Here is a 22,620-nt window from a genome sequence, read left to right on the forward strand (position 1 = left end):
TCTTGATATACTGCTCAAACAATTAAAGTGCTGATTTCAAAGGAGCAAGACACAGACACCCGGAAGCCTCCGGAAGTCTAAAATAGCTATTAAGTAAATATATTAGGATAGCAACCTCAGATGCCACATATCCCGTTTGTGTGTTTGTGCAAACCCATCAGTGTTGTGTAAACCCTGTGTACCACGTTTAGCAGCTCCAGGCAGAGAATTTTTGTTTGCACTCGTGGGAGAAAAAGAAAGTCACCTCTCCATGCTCTCATTTGCATTTCCCTGGTGAAACTCGCGCAGGTCTGCTCCGGGCCACCTCTCTCCCGCCTTTGAGACCTCGGGGCCCGCTGCATCCTCTCTAGGCTCTATTTTGGGGCTCCATGATCTCATGCCCTCTGCAGACCACACAGTGATTCCAGTCCAGCCCTCGCTGGGCCACGCGGGGCGATTCCAGCAAGGGTTCGTAGGGTGCCACGATCGCGGGCGGGGACAGGGTTTGGGGTGGAAGTTAAAGACACGCCCACGTCAGGGACCCAAAATAGCCCACGCGCCCAGGGCCCGAAATCAGACAGGAAGCCAAATACCCCGGGCGTTGAGCGGCTCGGGCCGGAGCGCTGGCCGAGGGCTGGAAGCCAAGGGTCCGGCGGGGGCGGCGCGGGGCGGGGCGGGGCTGCGAACCTATTAAAGCTCGGCCCTCGGGGGCAGAGTGGGGCGATGGAGCGCGACGGCGACCAGGCAGGGCACGGGCCCCGGCACGGGCCAGGGGGAAACGGACGCGAGCCCGAGTCTCCAGCCGCGGCTTCGCTGCTGGCGCCCATGGACCTAGGGGAGGAGCCGCTGGAGAAGGCGGAGCGCTCCCGCACCGCCAAAGACCCCAACACCTACAAAGTGCTGTCGCTGGTAGGTCGGTGCTCGCCGCGACCCGACACCCGGGAGGGAGCGAGGGTGAGCAGAGAGCATGGTCAGCACCCGGCACCGGAGAGGGCGCCTCCTGCGCCAGCACGGGGTGACCTGCAGGGTCCTTACCCTCGCCCAGCAGGAGCAGACTGCTAAAATAGTCACCTTGAAATACTGTCCTCTTCCTCCAGAGAATACAGGATACTTAGAGGCGGAAACAAATGATCAGCTAGTCTTAGGATAGCGCAGGGATGTTTGTAGCCTTTTAGGTGGCCTGCTTCAGGGAGCAGGTGGTGCTCCTGGCTTTTTTAGATGAACTCATTCCAGTTGAAAGATTTATCACAGCTTTTTAGAGTATCGGGAACTTTAGAAAACACCCATGTTTGGCTCTGCCGTGGTATTTCCTGGCAGTTGTTTAGAAGCACCATTGATATTCATGTTTATGTGACTGGGAAGAGGCCTGGGATTCATTGCCCACTCTTTGAACCACAGACAGCGCTGTTTGTGTTGCAGGCACAGCTGCCTGCTATATCCTTCTGCTATTTTGTTAGGACAGTTGCGGGATCCACAGCCAACTTTTTGGAAACGGGATTTTTCACTCCGGATCTTCCTTGGATCAGAAAAGCTGAGTCCCGTAGTCGTTCTAAGTTTTAGTGGGGACTTCCATTATTCTTCCCAAGCTCAATTTTGTTGTGTTAAAATGGGAGCGCGTAGCATAGTTTCAGTAGTACTGGATGCGGGAAATAAATTCAGAAACCGAAGGAAGATGTAGTTATTGTATAGTATGTGCAAACCACAGCTTTCTGTGGATAGCGCACCCTCAAACATATGGCTACACTTTGTGGCTTGAGCACTGTTTTGTTGAAAAAAAAAAAAAATCTCCTTTCCGATGTTTGAAGTCTCCTGTTTGGCATCATTTCCATGTCCACTGCTCATAAGGTTCTATGCAGACACCGTCGCACTTTGAGAACCAGAATTCCTAGACTGAAGAGATGGTGTCATATCCTTAGGGTTTTTTTTTTTTTTTTTTTTTTTTTTTTTTTTTTAAATAAGTCTGAGGTTCAAAGTAGAAGTCTCTCAAACCACAGGCTGCTGTATCCCAGGGTATAATGTTGTATCATATGTCACTCATACGATATTGATGGGCATTTATTTAGTTTGAGTCTAGAAAGTCTTTTTGTTGTATTTTTTTTAATGGAAGATCGTAGGTGTTACAGGACTATTTAAATTACTGAGTATCAATACCTTTAGCTACTATGATATCCTCAATAAAGACACACTGAATATTTATGAAATTATAACATAAGACATGTTTATAAACTTATATATAAGCCTTTAAAGGGTTTCCAGTTACTGAATTCTGTTTTACTCATTTGCTTACAGGCTCACAATAGATGTCAGCGCAGGTCCACCTTTAGAACACAGAGCTCTCACTCTTTGACACCTGCAGTCAAATGGTTGGCCAGCATTCCACCATTACAAATGGTTCTGATGGTGCACCTCAGAAATTGTCATGCATGTGCCCTAGAATTTCCTCAGACAGATCAACCATGAATGTCTGGTATATTTGGATACTGCATATTTTATGAGTTAGAAAGAATCCTTGCCTCAGATAAGATTTATCTGAGATTTATATATTTTTTAGTTAATGTGTATGACTGTTTAGCATGCACACGCACACATGTATATATACACATATATGTGTACAAATATATTTGTATATATATATGTATATATGTATGTATGTATGTATGTATGTATGTATACATATATGCTTTATCCATTCTCATCCCCCACTCTAGCTGTCCAGTGTTCTCAGCAGAGGCCCAAAGCAATGTAATGGAACCTCCAGATCATATGTGTGTGTCTGTGTGTTTGTATACCTTGTGCCTGGTACCCACAGAGGCCAGAAGAGGATGTCAGACCCCTTGGAACTGTACTTTACAGTGGTTATAAGCCATCGTATGAGTGCTGGAACCTGAACCTAGGTCCTCTGCAAGAGCAACAACGTACTGACCTGCTGTGCCGTCTCTCCAGCCTCAGCTTCATGTCTTTTGATGGGCTACTGAGAGACATAAAGTATAAGCCGCTTGATTCCCCACTGGAGGTCTTAGTTCAGGATGGAGCTGGAAGTGGAACCTATTTTTTCTCTTTTCCTCCTCTACTTTAATAACCCTCTATCAGAAGCCCTCAAAGCAATTTGATAACTGTCATCAAAGAGCTCTGGGATATGTTTTCTAGAGACAGCCATAATTATTGGATTTATCTTGTTTCTTTTTTTTTCAGATTAAGCATCAGCACATTTTGTATAAAGCTAAAGAATCAGGTTAAACTAATTGCATCCTGGGTTAAATCAGGGAGGCCCCCACTCCCTGGCCACAGGATTCCAATGGAACAGGATAATCACAGGGCTGCCTTGCACAGAGGGAGCATGAAGCAGCGGTGATACGATTGTGGATTTTTCTCAGATTTTCTCTCATTAGTCAAAAGAATGTAGTTACATCAGAGTAAACGAAGAAAGGGGGATCTTGTCCTGGGCTTGCTTGCCCGGGTGCTACTTCATCTCAGGACTTTGGGCAATGGTAAGGATTCTGCCTAAGTACTCAGCAGGACTAAAGAAAGCAAGAGAGAAAAGCAAGCACTGCTTTCAATGCCCTCTGTGACATGGGTTAGCTTTCCCTGGCTGTGATGAACTACGCGGGCAGTTAAGTTGCCAAGGGAAAAGGCTGAGCAGGTCATGGTACTGAGATCAGGGTACCAGAGGTCCCATTATGTTTGGGCCTCTGCTGAGAACACTGGGTGTTGGGGTGGGGAATGAGAATGGATAAGCAGACATAGATGGAGCTCAGGATCCCACAGTCCCACAGAATGAACGCCATCCATGACCCACACCCATCTCCCACGAGGCAGATTCTCAAATCCACTATCTCCTAATAGCACTGCCCTGTGGACTAAGAGTTTTAGCTCATGAGGCGTTGGGTAGATATTTGCAATCCAAAGTATAACTGTGTCGGGTATGAAGTGCCTTTGCTTGGTTCCACATCAAGCTTGAACTGAAATATTCACTCCTAAAGTTGAGCTCAGGTATTTATCTAAAATATCATTGCTTTCTATTCTAGTTTTAAAAGGACAAGCAGCTTTCCAGTAGTTTGCAGTATGTGCTGTAGTTTGGGCCCTCTAAAGCATTACTTTTATGAGTTTGTGATTTTTTTTCCCCTATAATTGTGAAGACGGAGATTTGCTGTAGGGCACAGGCTTTGCTGTTGGCAGTAGTAACCGAAGACTGCTTTGGCCTTTCCATAGAAGAATTCTTTCTAAGAAATGGAAGTTGACCTTGGTCTAGCTAGACGAGGGTGTGACAGGCTAATTCTCTAGCTCTCTCCCTCTTCCCATCATCCTATCATTAGACTACAGTGTTCACAATAACTCTCTCAGTCAGGTTTGGATTGACATTTAATTTAATATCTGCCTTGAGCATTTTATTTCAAAATGACCAGGCTATCTCCAAAGCCAGAACAGTCTAAGGTTTGTCTCTAAAGGTATTTGTTTCATATGCTCTAATATGTACAGAGGATTGAGGGGCCCAGGTACATCATGTTCCTATTGGGTCTATGACAGAACCTGGCTCACATCAGCAGTTTGGTTTGTTGAAAGAATATACCACACGCTTTATTTCTAGTTAGCACCATGGGAAGACAGAACACTAAGTCAGAATGTAAGGAATCCAAATACTTGGCTGTACCTCAGGGTAAGATAAAAACAGGGATAGTGTTTTATTTGGATGGCGGTGATGGAAACGGTAATGAATGAACAGGATGAGTGAGAGCCACCTGTCTTAATTTAGGTTCAGGATCAGAAACGTAACCCTGAGCTTTCTTCCCCATTGGCACATACAACTCGGGTGTGGCCAGACCAGGATATATAGAAAAGCCAAAATAAACCTCCCTCATCTATGGCAGGACTTCTTGTGCTTTGGTAATTCTGTTGTCTTACTTGTCTTTCCCTGAATTCAGCTATGGATTCTCCTGCAGATGTTTTCCTGGGTCTTGTCTCCTGTTCCTTCTCCTCTGCCTTGAGGTCCGTCCGTTCAGTTTCTTCTGACAGACTCTATAGCCCAGCGTTTGTACCCCACCTAGTCTCTTTCTCGGGAACACAGCCACCTTCTCAGAACCTCTTTTATTCTTCTTCTATTTCACTCTGCCTCGTCCCTGTCACTGAAACATCTCAATCATGACTCTGGACCGTTGCCACAATGGCCATGTTGAGCATGTTAAACCGTCCTAGGATATGGACAGAAATTTTGATTGCCAACCCCTTATTTTCTTCCAACTACTTTTTCTTTTCCAGATACCAATATTTAAAATTAAAATAGTTTTATTTTTATAGGCAGTATTATTTTTTTTTTTGAGTTTGATAAGTACCATCGAAATCTCTCTGTCTCTGTCTCTGTCTCTCATGTTTAAAGATTAGCAGATATATTTCACCTGAATTAAAGGCTTTGGAGATAAAGCCACAGAACCTAATCATGATTCATAACTTACTTTTTTTTTTTTTTTTTTGCAAGAGAGCAGCATTTCAATTTTCAAGTAGCTTATCAATGAACAAGCTTTGGGAAGATAACATAACTGGAGAACTGTCTTTCAGTAAAATAAACTTGATTCCATCGACCATGAAATATGTCCTGCCCAAGGTGATCAATAAGAAACTTTGGGCTTTTGGGGTCAAGAAAGAACAAATTATTTGTGTTAACATAAATCTGCACTGGAAGATAATCAAAATGTTGATTCAACATGAGAAATACCTCACTGCCTAAATGAAAGTTATGCATTTACTAAGGAGAGAAAGAATTGAAGAAGGTTTTTCAAAACAGTGGGAAGAATGTTGTATTAAATATTAACTGGAGCACGTGACCACAGTCTTTTAGTTAGCGAGGGCTTCAGGACAACAGTTGAGTAGTCTGGAATGGTTGTTGTTTTCTCCTTTTGTTTTTCAGGAGAATTGGTGTAAATGTGGGTGGTAAAGTCTTGATGGTTATAAATGTTTATGCTGTGTAAGGAAGTTTCAAAAGCATCTTCCCATATATGTTTTTATTGACCTATGGTACATGAATTCTGTATTAGGAAAACAGTTCTATCTTTCAGTTAAGGAAACAGGTGCAGAGGGATTCTTTCGGGATTCTAGAATGCTTGTGTGCCTGGAAACCATCTGGGGTTGCCTTAAAGGCAGAGATTCCAGAGGTCTCAGGTTCTGATTTGGAAGATCTGGAAGTTGTGGAATTCATCCAAGAACTCTCTCTCTCTCTCTCTCTCTCTCTCTCTCTCTCTCTCTCTCCCTCCCTCCCTCCCTCCTCTCCCCCCTCTGTGTTTGTGTGTGTTGTATATGTATGCAACAGTGTGTTTGCTACAGATAGACATCAGCTTGTTCTGTTGTTCCTCAGGTACCTTCCTCTTGTGGTTTAAGAGGATTCCTTCAGTAGCCTAGGCTTCCCAGCAGCCCAAAGTTCAGCCTGTCCCTGTTTCCCCATCTTTGGGATTACAAGCACCTGGCTTTTTCCTTTCCTTTCCTTTCCTTTCCTTTCCTTTCCTTTCCTTTCCTTTCCTTTCCTTTCCTTCCCTTCCCTTCCCTTCCCTTCCCTTCCCTTCCCTTCCCTTCCCTTCCCTTCCCTTCCCTTCCTCTTTTCTTTTTCCTTTTCTTTTTTCCCCTCCTTTCTCTCCTTCCCTCCCTCTTTCCTTTTCTCCCTTCTTTCCTTCCTTCATGGGTTCTGGGGACTAAGCAGAGGTCCCCGCTCTGACACTGTAAGCTCGTGCTATCCTTCTGGTCTGGTGTGTACTATTAATGACTAACCAAGGGTATTCAGGTGCAGACTATTACTTTTCTCTATCTCTACTTCTAGAAATGTACATTGCTGAGCAAAATCCACGGCATTAATTATAGCTAAGACCTTAGCCCTAATCCCACCTCATCTGTTCACCCTCCCTGTCACATCCAGATGCATCACTTCTGGCTACCCCAGTCTGTTCCCTCCTTTTCTTTATGATATATATGTATGTATATAATGAATGATAGAAATCCAAGAGCTTGCTGGTGTGGTGATGCACAGTTGATTATATGGTGAGACATGTTTCTCTTGATAATTTGCTGGCTCACTTTTCCTGGGCAGCCCACAATCCATGCACATTTAGTTACTACTGATTCAGCAATTGTGTGTGTGTGTGTGTGGGGTGGGGTGGGTGTATGGTTGTGTGATGTTCACAACCAAGGCCATCACTGCTTAATTCTTTCACTGTACTGTAGGACTTTGCAATTATTCAGCTGTCAAACATCCTCTCCAGCTGTGAATTGGGAACTGTAAGGAATAATGTTCTAGCTTGTTCCTGTGCAAGGCATTTTTGAGAAGAAATTTTTTTTTTGTTTCTAAAGTTAGTTTCTTGCCATTGGAAAATTTGTGGCATTGGCGCACACTTGTAATGGGCCATCTGAGGCCTGTAGTCTTTTACAGAGAGAACCAGACAGGGACTCAGTAGCTTTTATGGCGACATTGTATGTCTTACCAGAATTCTCCTCCATAGAATCTCACATTAATCTAGACCATCTTCATGTGATTTTAGATAAGTAGGCTTATAATTCAAAGGCAATACAGCTGGAGCAAAGTTTCAGCCAGAATATTTAGGCAGCAGTTTTCAAAACGAAGTTAGCAGATTCTTGGGAGTTCCCTAAGGAACTTCCAGGGGGAACTCTGGCTCAGAATTACCTCCTCCTCCTCCTCCTCCTCCTCCTCCTCCTCCTCCTCCTCCTCCTCCTCCTCCTCCTCCCCCTCCCCCTCCCCCTCCCCCCCCCCCCCCCCCTCCCCCTCCCCCCCCCCCTCCCCCTCCCCCTCCCCCTCCCCCTCCCCCTCCCCCTCCCCCTCCTCCTCCTCCTCCTCCTCCTCCTCCTCCTCCTCCTCCTCCTCCTCCTTCTCCTTCTTCTTTTCTCCTTCTCCTTCTCCTTCTCCTTCTCCTTCTCCTCCTTCTCCTTCTCCTTCTCCTTCTTCTTCTTCATCATCATCGACAAGGTTTCACTATGTCTCCCTGGTTGTTTAGGAATTCTATGTGTAGACCAGGTTGTCTTCAAACTCCTAGAAATTCCTACTGCCTCTACCTTTGGAGCGTTGGGATTAAAAGGTGGGTGCATCATACCCATCACAAATCAGTCTTACCTTAATATAACAGGAAGACGGTTCTTGTCCTTTTGCCATGTTGGTTTTGGATGATAGTGTCTTAGTGTAATGGAGTGAATGAACCCGATGGTGCCTTGGTGGAAGGGGGTTAAGGCAATGTGTGTTCGTTCACAACCAGTTTAAACTAATCCCTGACTAGGTACAAATGAATGAGGCTGTGACTATAGATATTTAATTTGGCTTTGGCAATTCCTGGGGGTCACTCCTAATCTACTCTTCTACCTGCTGGCCCAGCCTCCTCCCCAGAGGTATACCCCAGACACTTGCTGTTTCTCCTGGCTATGTGTACATTGTCCATCTCCCCTCATGGTGACTTCCTCCACTTCTTGTTCTTTTTTCTTCCTTTCTTCTCTTTACCCTCAACCGGGCAACGCAAAACCCACCCACCTCTAATCCTTCCAGTAATTGGCTGTAGCCAATCTTATTTAACCAATAGTTTAAGGGACACGATTTGCATAACGAAAGCTTGTAACCATGAAGATTCGCTGGTTGGCCTAGACTTTCGGGTACAGAATTTAGCATTATAACACATAGCGACAGACCACACCTCCATAGCAACGGGGCTCAATTAGACAAATAGTCATGGACTTCTATTTAAACATCAACCATAACACGACCCCCCCCCAAACTTTATTTTAAAAGAATGTCCTAGGTAGAGCAACAAACACATCCCTTAGTATACTAATTTTTATTAATTTTCTTTTTCTTTTCTTTTCTTTTTTTTTTTTTTTTTTTTTTTTTGGTTTTTTTGAGACAGGGGTTCTCTGTATAGCCCAGGCTGTCCTGGAACTCACTCTGTAGACCAGGCTGGCCTCGAACTCAGAAATCTGCCTGCCTCTGCTTCCCAAGTGCTGGGATTAAAGGCGTGCGCCACCACCGCCCGGCTTTATTAATTTTCTAATGATAATTATTAAAGCTGTCATTCATTTTTATGTATGATAGAACTGAAAGTATGCATATAACACACCAGCCAGTGATGGAAGTACAGTAGTTTTCTATCAGAAATGAGAGCCTGCATTTAAGTTAAAACCAGATGGCTTCCTCCACTGGGGGTGGTTTACAAGCATGCACCACTATACCTGGCTTTTTTAATGTGGGTCTTGTATGTCTAGCAGTTTCCTCACTGAGCACTGAGCCTCCCCCTCAGCCTTTATAGATTCCAGACACTTCTCCAGGCACTGCATCACTCAGTCCTGTCAGCCTTTTCACCCTTTGTTGGAGGAGGAAAAGTCACGCCTCCGAAAAGGTTGAGAGATTTTCTAAGATCACAAAACATGTAACTCTGTGGATCTCACCCGTGTGGTTGTCGGTGAATAGTTTTAGAGTCAGACAGAATTATGGTTAAACTAATACTGTGATTAGCTGATTGAGTAAGAAAAGATTGTGTCCTGAATCTCATCTTCCAGAGCTGTGAAGCTAAAACCACACTGCGTATTGTTTGGAGAGTCAGATAATATATACGAGGTGGCACATTGTGTTCCCTAAGCAAGTATTGTAGTTAATATAGTTAATAGTGTGACCTGGTAACAGCTCAGTGTCATCCCTTTGGAATTTATAAGAAATCAAGTGTCACGGACCCCACCCCAGACATTCTGGGCCATCATTTTTTGAGTTAAAATTTGGAGTGTCCCAGCATACCATGGGTTTGAGGCCCAACAAGTGTTTTTTTTTTTTTTTTTTTTTTTTTTTTTTTTTTTGTATCTGAGAGTTCTAATCAATAACCAACCATGCCACTCCTATCATGCATTAAATACAGAAAACAATACAAAAAGCCAAAGCTAGCCATGGCCTGGATTGTGGGAATCGGGTTGTGTGCTGGTCTTACTTCCAGTGGCCCATCTGCCTCCCTGGACAACAGTGGGTCATGTGACAAGGGACTCTTCCCTCAAGGCACAGTTTCCCTCTCACAGAGAACTAACTCTCCGTGCCCTTGCCCGAGGCTCTTAGTTTAATTACCATCCTCACCCTGCTCTGACTTGCCCCTTAATTGTTGTTTATTGCTCCAAGTATAGCCAAGTTTCTGCTATGATCATTCTGAGTTTGCCATTTATCTATCCAGACACCATATTGATTTTTCTTACAGCACACGGTCAGGAGAGCTCTCCGGTTAAATGTCCACCTCAGCACGCTCTATGTGGTAGGGCAGATACTTGACACAGCCAAGCAAAGGGGTCTCTTGGTGGTGCTCCTCAGATGATGGTGAATCAGATTAAATATTTATTCTTGGCGCTGAGTTTGTTTTGAGATACCGCATTGTTCAAAAACATTGCCTTTCAATGGAATTCCACCTCACATCATAGAGATTTGAATTTCTGGGAGTAACGTAAATGAAATCTGTTCAGGTGGGTGTATGTGGAGCATCGTGGATAGATAGACTCCCAGCCTTAGCTGTTTTTAGGTACCCAGGGAAATGAATACAAAACCATTTGTGTATTGTTTATTTAAATACTTTATACAGTCAGTTTGAAGAAGGTTGCTGTGAAGAACTCCAGCAGATACAAGTATTTGTCATCCTTTGGAAACAGAAAAAAAAAGCATCGCTTGTTTTTCTGCAATGGTTCAAACAAAATGAAGGGATCATGTAGAGTAAATGTTATTTGTTATTCGATATTTGTTATTGGATATCTTTTCTCTTTAGACTCTGTCAGTTAGAGAATCAAAGAAGTTGTCAAGATGTCTTTCCCAAATGTTTCAGCTAGATTTTCCCCATTATGTCTGTCTGTCTGTCTGTCTTAGGATTTTTTTCATTGCTGTGAAGAGAGACTATGACCAAAGGCAACTCTTATAAAAGACAACATTTAATTGGGGCTGGCTTACAGGTTCAGAGATTCAGTCCATTATCATCAAGGTGGGAGCATGGCAATATCCAAGCAGGTATGATGCAGGAGGAGCTGAGAGTTCTACATCTTGATCTGAAGGCCTCTGGGGGAAGACTGACTTCTAGGCAGTGAGGAGGAGATTCTTAAAGCTCACTTCCACAGTGACACACTTCCTCCAACAAAGTCACACCTACTCCAACAAGGCCACACTTCGTAATAGGGCCAAGCATATTCAAACCACCACATTATCTCTTTCTCTTCATCCATCATCTCTATCTATCAATCTATGAATCAATCTATCCAGCAATCTATTCATGTATTATCCATCCATCTGTGCAGTGAATGTGTGTATATGCAAATAGAGGTCAGAGATCAGTTTTCATATCATTATTCAGGAGCTAGTCACCTTCCTAAGAATGGTTTTATAAGGTTTGCTTGTTTCCTTCTGTGTGTTTTCCTTCATGTATGTGTATATCACTGCACACATGTGGGGGTCAGAGGATAACTTCCTGGAGTCTCTTCTCTCCTTCCACCATGTGGGTACCAGGGTGGAACCTAGGTCATCAGTCTATACAGCCAGCACCTACCACTGGAGCCATCTTGCTGAAGGTCCTTCACTGGAACCCAAGAATTTCTGCCTGTCTCCACCCCTTCACACCCAGGACTACAGGCATATAGCACCATGTCTCACATGCTTGCTGTAAGGGTCCACAATTCACCAAAGAATGATACCCTGTACCCAAATAGTATGCAAAAGCAAAGATCGTTTTATTCTGCAGAAGTCCAGCATTCTGGGGTCTACCGTCTACTAAGATGTAGGTGCCTAAGTGAACTCACAGGCCCAATTTAAAACATTAGGGGAGTTCTGGGGAGAGGGTAAGTGACCTTTTTCTTAATATGTTGATTCTATATCTAGGGACATTTCAGAAACATTGCTGGGGAATGGGGGGCCATAAAATTGTTGCTGGAGAAGTCTGGAAACTATTGCTGGCCCACTGCTCTTACCTGAGGCCAGGTGGTGGTGCAGCTTCTGACTGGCTGCCTGAGGTCTGGGTTTTTTTTTTTTTTTTTTTTCAATAACTGACTCGCCAAGTTCTTGAAAACAGAGATTTAGGCCTAGTCTCCTAAAGCCTGTCATAAAGTCAGCCTGTCTCATTCCCTTATTCAGTAATGGGTCATGTTGAATCCTTGAGATGTTTTTATGGGTTGATATTGTTTGAGAATCATCAACTGAACAGTGGAAATCTGTTCTTTAACAAACAGGGACCATAAGTCGAGGCTAATATCCATAGGATAAGAGGTCTGGTCAGGGCAGAGACAATGATGGTCAACTAAGGAGACCAGTTGAAGAGGAACTCACATCATCCTTGAGTCTGTTCTCTTTCTATTCTTTTGTCTTGTAGTCTCTTTCTGACTAAAGCCATGGATTCTTTGACCACCTCTGAGTGGTCAATATAGAAGCAGCATTTCTCACCTAAGGCTGCACAGTCCTCCCTGCTGTAGGAACAGCAAACCTAGGCCTCTTCTCCTCTGTAAGACTATTTCTGCCAGGGAGGATAGGGAATCCTGCAGGGCCGTGATGGACTTTTCTATTTCTTATATACCTGCCTCTATCACCATCCATAGGCTTTATAATTTTTATCTTAGAGTATTTGTGTCGGGGCCCCTACACTAGCAGCTCTGGCCAGTCCTATGCCAAGAAGACTTGTTACCTAGTAACACAGCAGAAATGGCCACCCTTTTTATCTAATTGTTTGGAGGTGCTAGCTGGTTGATGACATCTTCCTCAGAGTAATAAGTCACTATAGGCACAAGCTGTACTAGAACACAAAAATCATCAGTTGTAATTACAACTAGTCCATAAATGCATAAGGTAAGCCCTGAGGTACAGGTTCACCAAGTGTTCTCGGGGGGGGGGAGCAGCATGTATCCTGCAATGGTAGGGGTTACAGCATGGTTGCAGAGGTGGGAGTAGGCTGAGGGTACCTCGTATCCAATGCAGAATCCCTGTCTAGTAACCAACAGTTCTGTATTAAGTCTAGTGTGAGAGGAGTTAAGAACTAGTGTCCAGTTGGCCTCTTGTCAGCCATTGTGAACCTGACGACGAGGTTGTCCTATCACCTCTTGGGGTACCCAGATAGAAAGGGGTTCCCAGTTTATCCACCACTGCAGCATTAACTTGGGAGTGTTATATCCACATCCTGATTCCAACTATCTTAACAGCCATCAGCATGGTCAGGATCACAGAGTGAGGTCCTGTCCAGTGAGGTTCCAGAGTCTTGTGGTTGTGTCTCTTAAACCAGACTTTGTTACCTGGTTTCAAAGCAACAGGTGTTAGGTGAAGGAGCAGACTCATAAACCTGGCGGATGTCAGGCCACAGTTTCTTCTAGACCCTATGGAGGGCTTCCAAGGATTAAAAAAATTTTATATTGGGCATATTCAGCTAAGATATAAGACTGGAGGTTAAGCAGCATAGGAGGGGGCTTCCCATATAGGATCTCAAAGGGGGGGGTGAGGACTTAAAGTATAGGGAGTGTTCCTAGCATTATATAAGGCATAAGGTAGGAAGGATGCTGGTTTCAAGAGTTAATTTGGTCAAGGCCTCCTTCAGAAATTCCCATACTTGCCTTTGGGTTGATGGCACTGGGATGCTAAGGATGGTTTGCTTCCAGGCTGTCTGACAGCATGTGTTGGCTAGACCCCCTTGAATATGTACCCCAGATAGCTGACCTCAAGTTGACAAAGCTGGGCCTTCTTAGCAGACACTTGGTAGCCAAGTTGACTCAGCTCCTGTAGCAGGTCTCCTTTGGCCTCCTGGCATATTTCCAAGTCGTCCCCACCCCACTCAGGATGTCATCTGCATACTGGAGTATAGTTATTTGGTAGTACTCACCCACGTCCTGATGCAGTGCCTCGTCAAAGATGGAGGGTGAGTTCTTGAATCCTTGAGGCAGGTATGTCCAAGTCAGTTGTCCCTTGAAGCCTCTTTCCAAATCTTGCCATCCAGAGGCAAAATAGGCTGACTTTTGGGTGCTGAAGCTTCCAATGGATGTTAGGGGCTGCTTGGTTAACAAAAGCCATGTTCATGGCTGACCGGTGCTCTCTGGCTTCTGGGTCAAAAGGAGTGTTGGTCCTATAGGCTTCAAAAAGCCTTTTAAAAATATTCCCTGGACTCTCATTCTTTTCCTGTATCACGTGGCTCACCTTAGATAAATTTGTGGGCCATTTGGCGGTCTCTTGGACCACCCCTCTCCCATCAGAGTCTGGTGGTAGACCTGGAGCCTCTCCTTACCTTCAGCTGTGTTAAAATTCCAGTTGGGTAAAGTCAAAGGAAAGGCTGCACTGATAGCATCCTGGACTTGAGTGGGCAGCCCATTTGCTCCTGGAACCAATTTCTGGGTGACTCCCATGATCCTCTCTCTCCTCTGTTGTGAAGAGGACCTGGAACAATTCCTCAGAGTCAGCCCAGGTGGGCAGGTGAGTGAGCATGACTGAATCTAGAAGACCTGTGAGAGCTGATGGTCTCTCTAAAAATGGGGGCATCTGTAACTTCCAATTGTAAAGATCATTACTGGCAAATAGCCCATATGCCATGAACTGCGATTTAGATCTGGTCTCCCGAACTGCCAATCTGAAATTTGTCATAGAGTCAGCCTGTCTCACCTCATGCTTCAAGGCACTTTACACACGCTGGTTATATTCTGTCTCCTGCGAGTGATCTTTCCATCTTCTGTCTTCAGTCAACACCAGGCTCCCTGGGATGTACCTCAGTGTAACTTCTCATGTGAAATATCTCTTTGCTGCTCTCTGGCCTATCTCCCGTGTCCCTAAAGCATTCCACTGCTATTAAGTCATGTGGAGGCCACAGCACTTAGTGGTTAGGGGACAGACTTTGGAACCAGAATCCTGGGGTGTTGACTTTACCTCTGCCAACAACTGCTGTGTGTTCTGGGCAGGACCCCAACTTTCCTGTGTCTTAGTTTTTTATATGAAAAGGGATAACAGTTGCCACCTTTAACCTGATAAACTCCAGATGCAGAATTAGTGTTTACTGTTCCTGCTGTGCTTTGTGATTTATTCACTGAGAAGTTGGAGCTTCTCGGGTAGCACTGCTGTGTGACTGGCTGGACTCTGGTGGTACACAGTCACCTGGAAGATACGAGCTTTGTTCTCATAGTCTACACCCGGGGGCCTACGTAGCTGTCCTAGGTTCACCTACGGGAGTTATCAAGTGGCAGTTGTGGGAAATGCTGCCCAGGGCAGAGGGTGGAAAATAAGAAGATTGTGGTCTTGGAATGAGGAGGCAGGGAACTAAGAGGAGGCTGCAGCCTTTACAGAGGCCCTGGGAAAGAGGAGCATGTGTCCCCGTCTCAGCCCTGCCATGTCTGCTGTGCAGAACGCCTGTTTGAGACGTCTCTCTTTCCTTCCCCACCCCCCTCTCTTGCATGTGTGTGTGTAAATGTGGTAGGTCCAAAGGTCAGTTCCTGGCAAAGTCTTGCAGTCCATCTGAAGGGTTTGGGTTTTTCCGAGTGACTGGAAAGTACTGAAGTATTATTCTGATGGTTGTTTGGTTTTGTTTTCTTCTCTTGGTATTAACAACAAGATAAGGTCTGATTTACATTTTAAAAGATCGTTTTAGTTAGCATTAGTGATAGGAATAGAATGGAGAGTGGGTATAGCAAGATATGCTGTCTTATTTCTATTTCTGGGACACTTTGTGACTTCTACCCCATGGGGTGGGCACAAGTAGTTATTGTATTAACATTCTAATGAAATAATATTAAATACAGTAAAAAAATTATTACCTGAGCCACATTTCCAATGTGCAGTACTAAGTTTTACTACAACAATGAGATTTACAGGTGTATAGAACATTTCTGTTGTCTTAAAATTTCTATTGGACAGCAACTATGCATTGTGATATCATAGAGGTTTTGTTTGTGTAATGTGGGGATCAAACCCTGGGCCTTGTACACGCTAGGTAAACAGTTTGCTACTAAGCCTCAGACCCAAAGTTCTTTTTTTTCTAACCCTTTATTGTTCTTCACCTCACAATTGAAAGGGTTAAGCATAAATGTTCTTATAAATATGCTTCTGAGATTCTTTACTCACATAAACACGTGTAATTAAATTGAGTGAAGTCATAACAAACATGTTAAAAGTTATTATGGTTGGAAAACTGTCATCCCTCCCTAATTATAAACCCACATATCCATTACCTGTTGGTAAAATCTGTCCTTAAGTTGCCAGTATTGTTGCGATTGTGCAACTCCTGGGTCTTTCTCAAAGGTTAAAGGTTGCTCGATCGCCTTTATACTGTTGCTAGTAAAAAGAAAGATAAATAACTGAAATTTATTTGACTTTCTCTCTGTTTCTATGGAGTCTTCCTCATTATTTATTGCATTTGTCTTTTGGCCATTTCATAATGCACTCTGGTTCATCTCACTCCCACCCTCCTACCTGCCTCTCATACCCCAGTCACCCCACACTCCTCCCTACCTGTGCCTATTCCAGTTTACCTGTCATAAGCCTCACGTTCTTTTTACCTGTGCTTCTGATGGCTGGCTGGAAGTAAGGATTCTTCCAGTCTCTGTCTTAGAAGCTCTGTGGACATTGTCTTTCTGAGTTTTATGGAGACTTCCCTTCATATATGATTGAGGTATGGACAGCCTTGTTGAACTCTGACAAAAAGGGAAGCATCTACTGATAACACACTGAAGTGGATGTCCAGCAAGGCTTGCTGCAACTCTCTTGTCTCTTTCTGTAGCATTCCTGTCTTCAAAGTGTGAACGAGATGTCCTTACTCCAGGGTAGGTAAGACACTCCTTGTGTTTTATTGTCTAGTATCCAGCAAAGGAGGCTCACATGATTTCCTTATGGCTAGTTACCAGAAAGAAAGATTAGTGTTTCAGTGACCTGCTCTGGGGAAGAGAAATGCTAGTTTCTGAAGGCTTGTAGGACAGAAATAATTAATAAAGGCTGAAGTAAGTATGAATGTGGATACATTTAATATCACACATTGTTGGCAGGTTTTTGCTGTTATCATTTTGCTCCAATAAATGTCTGTATGTGCATATATTTGTGTGTTTATGTATCAGGTAAATTAGTAGCATTGGACTCATAGGGTAAAAGATGTTCCATTTTGAGTTTAGAGTCACCTAAGTGACCATCAAATGAACTGAAGCATTTGAGAAGATGTGATGAAGACACCCGTCGTTCATCTTTGCCGAAGATTTCCAGTTATCAGTCTTTTCAATGCTTGTTAATAATATTGGTTTACAGCTTTTAATTTTTTAGAAAATTAACATTTGTGTATACATAAGGGGTAGGGGATAACTTCTGAGAGTCAGTTCTCTCTCCACCACGTGGGTCTGAGGGTCACACTCAAGGTCTCAGGCTTGGGCCAGCTCCTCTATCACCAAGCTGCCTCACTGGTCCTAGATTTTTACCTTAAATGAAAGAGAATACTTACTATCCTATTTCTGGGTTTTGTTGTCCCCTGTCCCCATTTTAAAACAATTTGGAGACACTTCATTTCAGTAATTTCACTTTATATCTTTAAAGATATGTCATTTTAATTTTTATTTATGTGTGTGCATGTTGGTATGTACATGGGGTTCCTTTGGAGGCCGGTAGAAGGTGTTGGGTTTCTGGGAGCTGAAATTATAGGCAGGTATGAGGTAATCCATACGGGAACATCTACTGATAATGCACTGAATGTGAACGCCCAGCAAGCCTGGCTTCTTTTAACACATTTCTTCCTTCAAAGTAGGAATGAGATGCTTTCCTCCAGGGTAGGAATGAGGAGTCTCTTGTCCAGTATCAGGCAAAAGAAGGTCACGTGATTTCTTTATGAACTTAGGTCCTGGGTGAGCACGCTCAGCTACTAAGTCATCTCTTTAGTGTCTCATTTTACATCTTTTAATATTTTCTTCATCTACTATTTTATTTTTTATAAGGCATTCCTTCTACTGGACACCTCCCCTCAAGCTCACTGTGTTAAAAAAAAACGTTAAATTTATTTATTTATTTATTTATTTATTTATAGGTGACACTAACCTGCTGCAGCTTGTGCATGGCAGTCAGAGTACAGCTTGTGGAAGTCAGTTCTTTTCATTACTTTGTGGCTTCAGAGGATTGAATTTGGGTTATCAAGCTTGCTGGGAAGTGCCTTTACCGCCGAGCCATCTGGCCAGCCCCAAATCTCTCTTTTGAATAGGTAACTTTTCTTCAGGATCAGAAATAAATAGACTATGTAAAGGAAGGTCACACAGAAGAATATTTTGTTATACAAAAAGTTCTATCAAAGACAAAAGACAGTTAAAATATCAGAGCAAGAACACTCTGGTGATATTTACTGACTCCATGATTGATCCAGGGCACCCACCCTTGAGAGCATAAACTGAAATTCTCCTGTGGGAGGCTGCGTCTGAGTTGTATCTTCTAGCCTTTTGAAGACTGATCCTGCTTTGCTTTTGTGGGTTTCCTGCCACTGACAGAGTGCCTTGATGCTTGTGCCTCAGGCTTCAGTGAAGGCATAAGAGTCATGGAGGGGTGACATCAAAGCTGAACCAAGACATTACTTTACGCTATCAGATGGACATTTTCTTCTTGAGCCTTTAACTTCAGAGAGAAATAGTCTGTGGGAGCACACAGGGAGAGACTGGAGGAGCCTTTGCTCACTGAGGTGGAGGCTGCAGACAGTACTTATTCTCCTCTTTGAAGATACTTGGTACTTATTAAACACAAATTGTGATTGAACACAAGCGGAGAGTAGATAACTTGGTTCTCTGCAGATCTTCCCCACAGATATCTCATTTGAAGGACATGACAAAGGTGAGCTCCCAGTGACCTTCCTCTTCTGTGTCAGGGCTGATGCTGGAGGCCTCATAGTTAATTCTAGTGGTCCATGTTCAAGGGAGAGCCCTCTCCCTTACAAGACATAAGAGATTAAGTTGTCGGGGAGAAGTAGGTTCATAGATAGTGCTGTATTTTATCAGGGAGGAGGAGAGGTGCACGCCGCTCAGAATCATCACATCCTAAACGTAGTTTGTGTCTTAATTCAGCTTAGTAGAGGTTTGGCATCTGTAGAGGTCTTTGTGACTGACTGCCCACAGTTCCGAGCTCCGTTAACAAGATCTGGCTGTAATTTAAAGAATATTCTTATAGTTTAATTTGTATTATTCCTTTTCTAATTTTTAAAGGCTAGCCTTTAAATTTGTTATTTCCTTTTAACGGATCCTTTTCAAATCTTTTTAAAATTATAATTTGCAACTCCCCTGCTTTCTGAATGGAAGGCTCTGAGTCCTTTCTCCAAGTGCAAATTTACCAGAGTAGTTCATCAAAAAGCAAAGACATAATATGTAGGTGTTGGCTTAAGTACCCAAGGTACCAACACCCTCTTTTGAATCTTAATTGCAGTTTATAATCTGATAGAGCTCTGTCTACAAGACAAGTCCAGCCAACTGTCTGTGTTTAGTTAGTAAACAAATGCTTGCACGGGATTTTCTGTTGTCAGGTTTCCATTAGCTGCAGGCTTTGTTTCAATGATCTTCATTCATGAAGGGTGAACTTGGGAAAGTTGAAGACATCTGCCATTATCTTTCTTTCCCCTTAGGAAAAGTTTCAAGTCTCAATGAGTGACACATAAGAACAATCTAAAGTGCTTCTACTGAATAACTTAAGAGTTTGTTTTGTGCTTTCATCACAGAATTTTCCCCCATCTCCTTTCTTGCCTCTTTTGTCCTTTTGAGAAGGTGTGTGACTACTGATGATTGATTGATTGATTGATTGATTGATACAGGAATTAGAAAGGATGTCAACCAACTCTACTTTGTTCAATGTTCATAACAGCGTGATAGACTGTTCTCTTGGAAGACTCTCTGGGTGGCCTGGTTCTCTCAGCATCTTGGATGCTCTCCATGGAAACTGATTTACCTCTAACCCCAGGCATATTTGGGAACTTCTTGTGTGTTATGTTCAAGGCTTGGTCCTTTCATAGGTAGAAAAATAAAACAAAACAGAAGCCAGAAGTCCCAGTGATCCTATGAAGTGTTCTCAGGCTTCATGGCTGTCAGTTTTCTAGAAGTTGCCATAATGTATGCCCTAGGAGGCACTGGCTTGGTTCTGTTCTCTGGTCTGTCTCTAGCACTGCATAGTGGAACATGTTGTTCAGGGAAGTGCTGGTTCAGTAAATTGGCTTTAAACCATCCTGTCTGAAGCTGGGGCTCTTTTTGCCAGGCAGGTGTGTGCTTTTTCAGTGTTAGTGTTTGAGGGAGATCCAAGCATGAGGTTTGCCTAGGTGATGTGCCTGTTCGGGCTGTGGCCTTTCTCTCCCATTTCCAGTAACACGAGTACCTTAACATACAATTCCACTCTAGCTCGGGAGGATCTACTGATAAGTCAAACAGTGGAAGAGAGATGCCCACGGGTGGGTAACAGACACCAAGGGCATCAACACTTGCCTGGATAGAGCTCCAGAGGAAGATTATAGTATATGCTTGAACCTTACAATATTTAGAAGATCTCCAATAAAACATTAGCCTTTGCATGTCCTGTGGAAGTTGGGTTTACTTTCCTCTAGTTGCCATACCCAGCAGAGGAGTCCTGGAAGACTAAAGTGCTGCTGAGGCATGACTTCTTGCAGGGTTGGTTTCATTTTGTTTTTTAATTTCTCTTGCAGATTGGCCTAAGGTTAGAGGTCTCAGAGGCAATGCATCCCCTTGATCCATTTTCATAAAACATCAGCATCCTTTCTTGCCTGTTACGCTTGGGTGGCAAATACAACAGTTGCCCATTTTGGATTTTTTCCCCATGTATTTATTGTTGGTATCCCTTTATGGGCTGGGCATAAAGACCCTTAACAAATGGACCAACTGGGTCAAGTCAAATGTGAGAAAAGGGCAATTTCTGCTTCTTTCCTCAAATTGTGTTTTAATTCAGGCACTGCTTGCTGGTTTTTTAGCTTGAGGGTTTAATTTGTGCAAGGTGCCTTGTTAAATGTGGAAAGCACAGAAGGAAATAAATATGTCTATAGCTGCCTGGAGCTCACAGTCAGTCAGAGACAGGCAAATAAACAAACCCAGGTCTGAGGTCTGGGTTCCCGTAACCTAAGGAGGAGGAGACTCTGGTCCAGAAGAGCAAAGAGCAGTGCCCTTCCAAAGTGAAGCAGACAAGCCAAGACTTCATCTTGGTATGAGACCATGCAGACTTATACCACAGCCTTCCAGGATGCTGCTGAAAGACTTTTCTAGAAGTTTCTAGAACAATCCATCTGTGTTACTTCCACAGCTAAAGGCTTCAAGTTCTCTCCACCGTTCAGGTCTCTTCCATAACCCCTGTGTCCCACTTCATACTGAGTTTCTGTCTTGCCATTTTTCCATTAAACTCCAATACCCTTGATGAATTATTCATTTTTCCGTACTTCAGTTTAGTGCAGTCATCACAATCACTCTGAGAATGCTCTTGGGAGGATTAAGTGACTTAATATAAAAGTCTAGAAAACACTAGGATGGGCTGTGGAAGTGACAGGCGTTATTGTTATTTTCTCAGATTCTATACCTGTATGGGGCTTTTGAAGATCCTGTAGCACATGCTGTGTTTCTGTTGGTTAACTGTTGCTTCTTGCTAGTTGATGGAAGGCTCCTTCTGGAGTTGTTCTTGGAGTTGTTCTTGCTAGGCGGTTGCTCTGAAATGAAGGCTTTCACCACAATGTCTTCTGTTTGCTTTGTGTTTGTGCTTCTCGTTGAAGCTCGTTTTGTTACACACTGCAGACAGGTAAGCACTTATTCACTGATAGAGAAGGAAATCACTTTTCCCTCCAATATCTTTTTGTGGCCTCGTTCTCTCTCCTTTTGGCTCTCCATAGGGCTACCAGTATGTTAGCATCTTTTGCGTGTTTTCTACTGTAGCTCTTGTGAAATTCTGTTGTGTTAATTTATTTTAATGTCCCCTGCCTCACATTTTATGTCTTCATAGGCTCAGAGTTGCTTCCATTGCTGTCCTGGCCATCGGTGCAGGGAGTACACACAAGTAGGCATTCACATCTTGGTGAATACTTGATTAAAAAAAATAATGAAAATTAAAATAATGTTAATGGGAGCTGGCAAGATAGCCCAGTGGGAACAGGTGCTTGCTACTTAGCTTAAAGAGCTGGGTTCAATCCTCACTACCCACTTATGGAAGTTAAGAACTGACTTCCATGTGGGAGCATGTACACACACACACACACACACACACATACACACACACAATTATAGGTAAATGTAATATAAAATTAATGCTATTATGTTTGAAGGAATCTGTGAGAAAAATGAGGTTTGTGAAAATGTCTGGTTTTTTGCTTAATGTCAAAGAAAAACCTAATGAGTTAGTTAAGGACTCTTATTAAACAGGCAGGGAGCTAAAAAAATAAATATCCTTTGACATAGAGGCAAAACATTTCAACGGCTTCGTTTTTTACTTCATGAGTCTCAGATTTCCAGGATTTTTTTTTTTGATAATTTTCAAGAAACTATCAAAATATAAATTGAATTATTCAGATTATGAATGGAAAATACCAATATATAAAAGTGTCTGAATTGTTTCAGAGATGAACAGAGTTTGTTGAGGGGTTAGAGAGGTGAACCCTGGTACAGTTCCCAGCATGCACATGATCCTCACAACTGTTTGGAACTTCAGGGATCTGCTGTCATCTTCTG

At 43.3% G+C, this 22,620-nt stretch overlaps 1 protein-coding gene and 1 long non-coding RNA gene across 2 annotated transcripts in view; one reads left to right on the forward strand and one right to left on the reverse strand.

The window, feature by feature from the left end:
* The first annotated feature begins 674 nt into the window (after positions 1 to 674).
* Positions 675 to 22,620, forward strand: part of Enpp1 (ectonucleotide pyrophosphatase/phosphodiesterase 1) — a 60,870-nt gene continuing 38,924 nt past the window's right edge. The window contains exon 1 of the mRNA XM_076928028.1: positions 675 to 888. Coding sequence (XP_076784143.1) covers positions 703 to 888 — 186 coding nt within the window. The 5' untranslated portion in view covers positions 675 to 702. The remainder of the gene's footprint in view (positions 889 to 22,620) is intronic.
* On the reverse strand, positions 10,979 to 14,780 carry LOC143441000 (uncharacterized). The gene is made up of 4 exons (XR_013108264.1): positions 14,585 to 14,780; positions 14,214 to 14,362; positions 13,815 to 14,031; positions 10,979 to 11,110 (listed from the first exon to the last, which is right to left on the reverse strand). It is a non-coding gene; the product is annotated as an uncharacterized LOC143441000 (long non-coding RNA).

Source organism: Arvicanthis niloticus, chromosome 30 (genome assembly GCF_011762505.2).
Source record: "Arvicanthis niloticus isolate mArvNil1 chromosome 30, mArvNil1.pat.X, whole genome shotgun sequence".
NCBI classification, from domain to species: Eukaryota; Metazoa; Chordata; class Mammalia; order Rodentia; family Muridae; genus Arvicanthis; species Arvicanthis niloticus.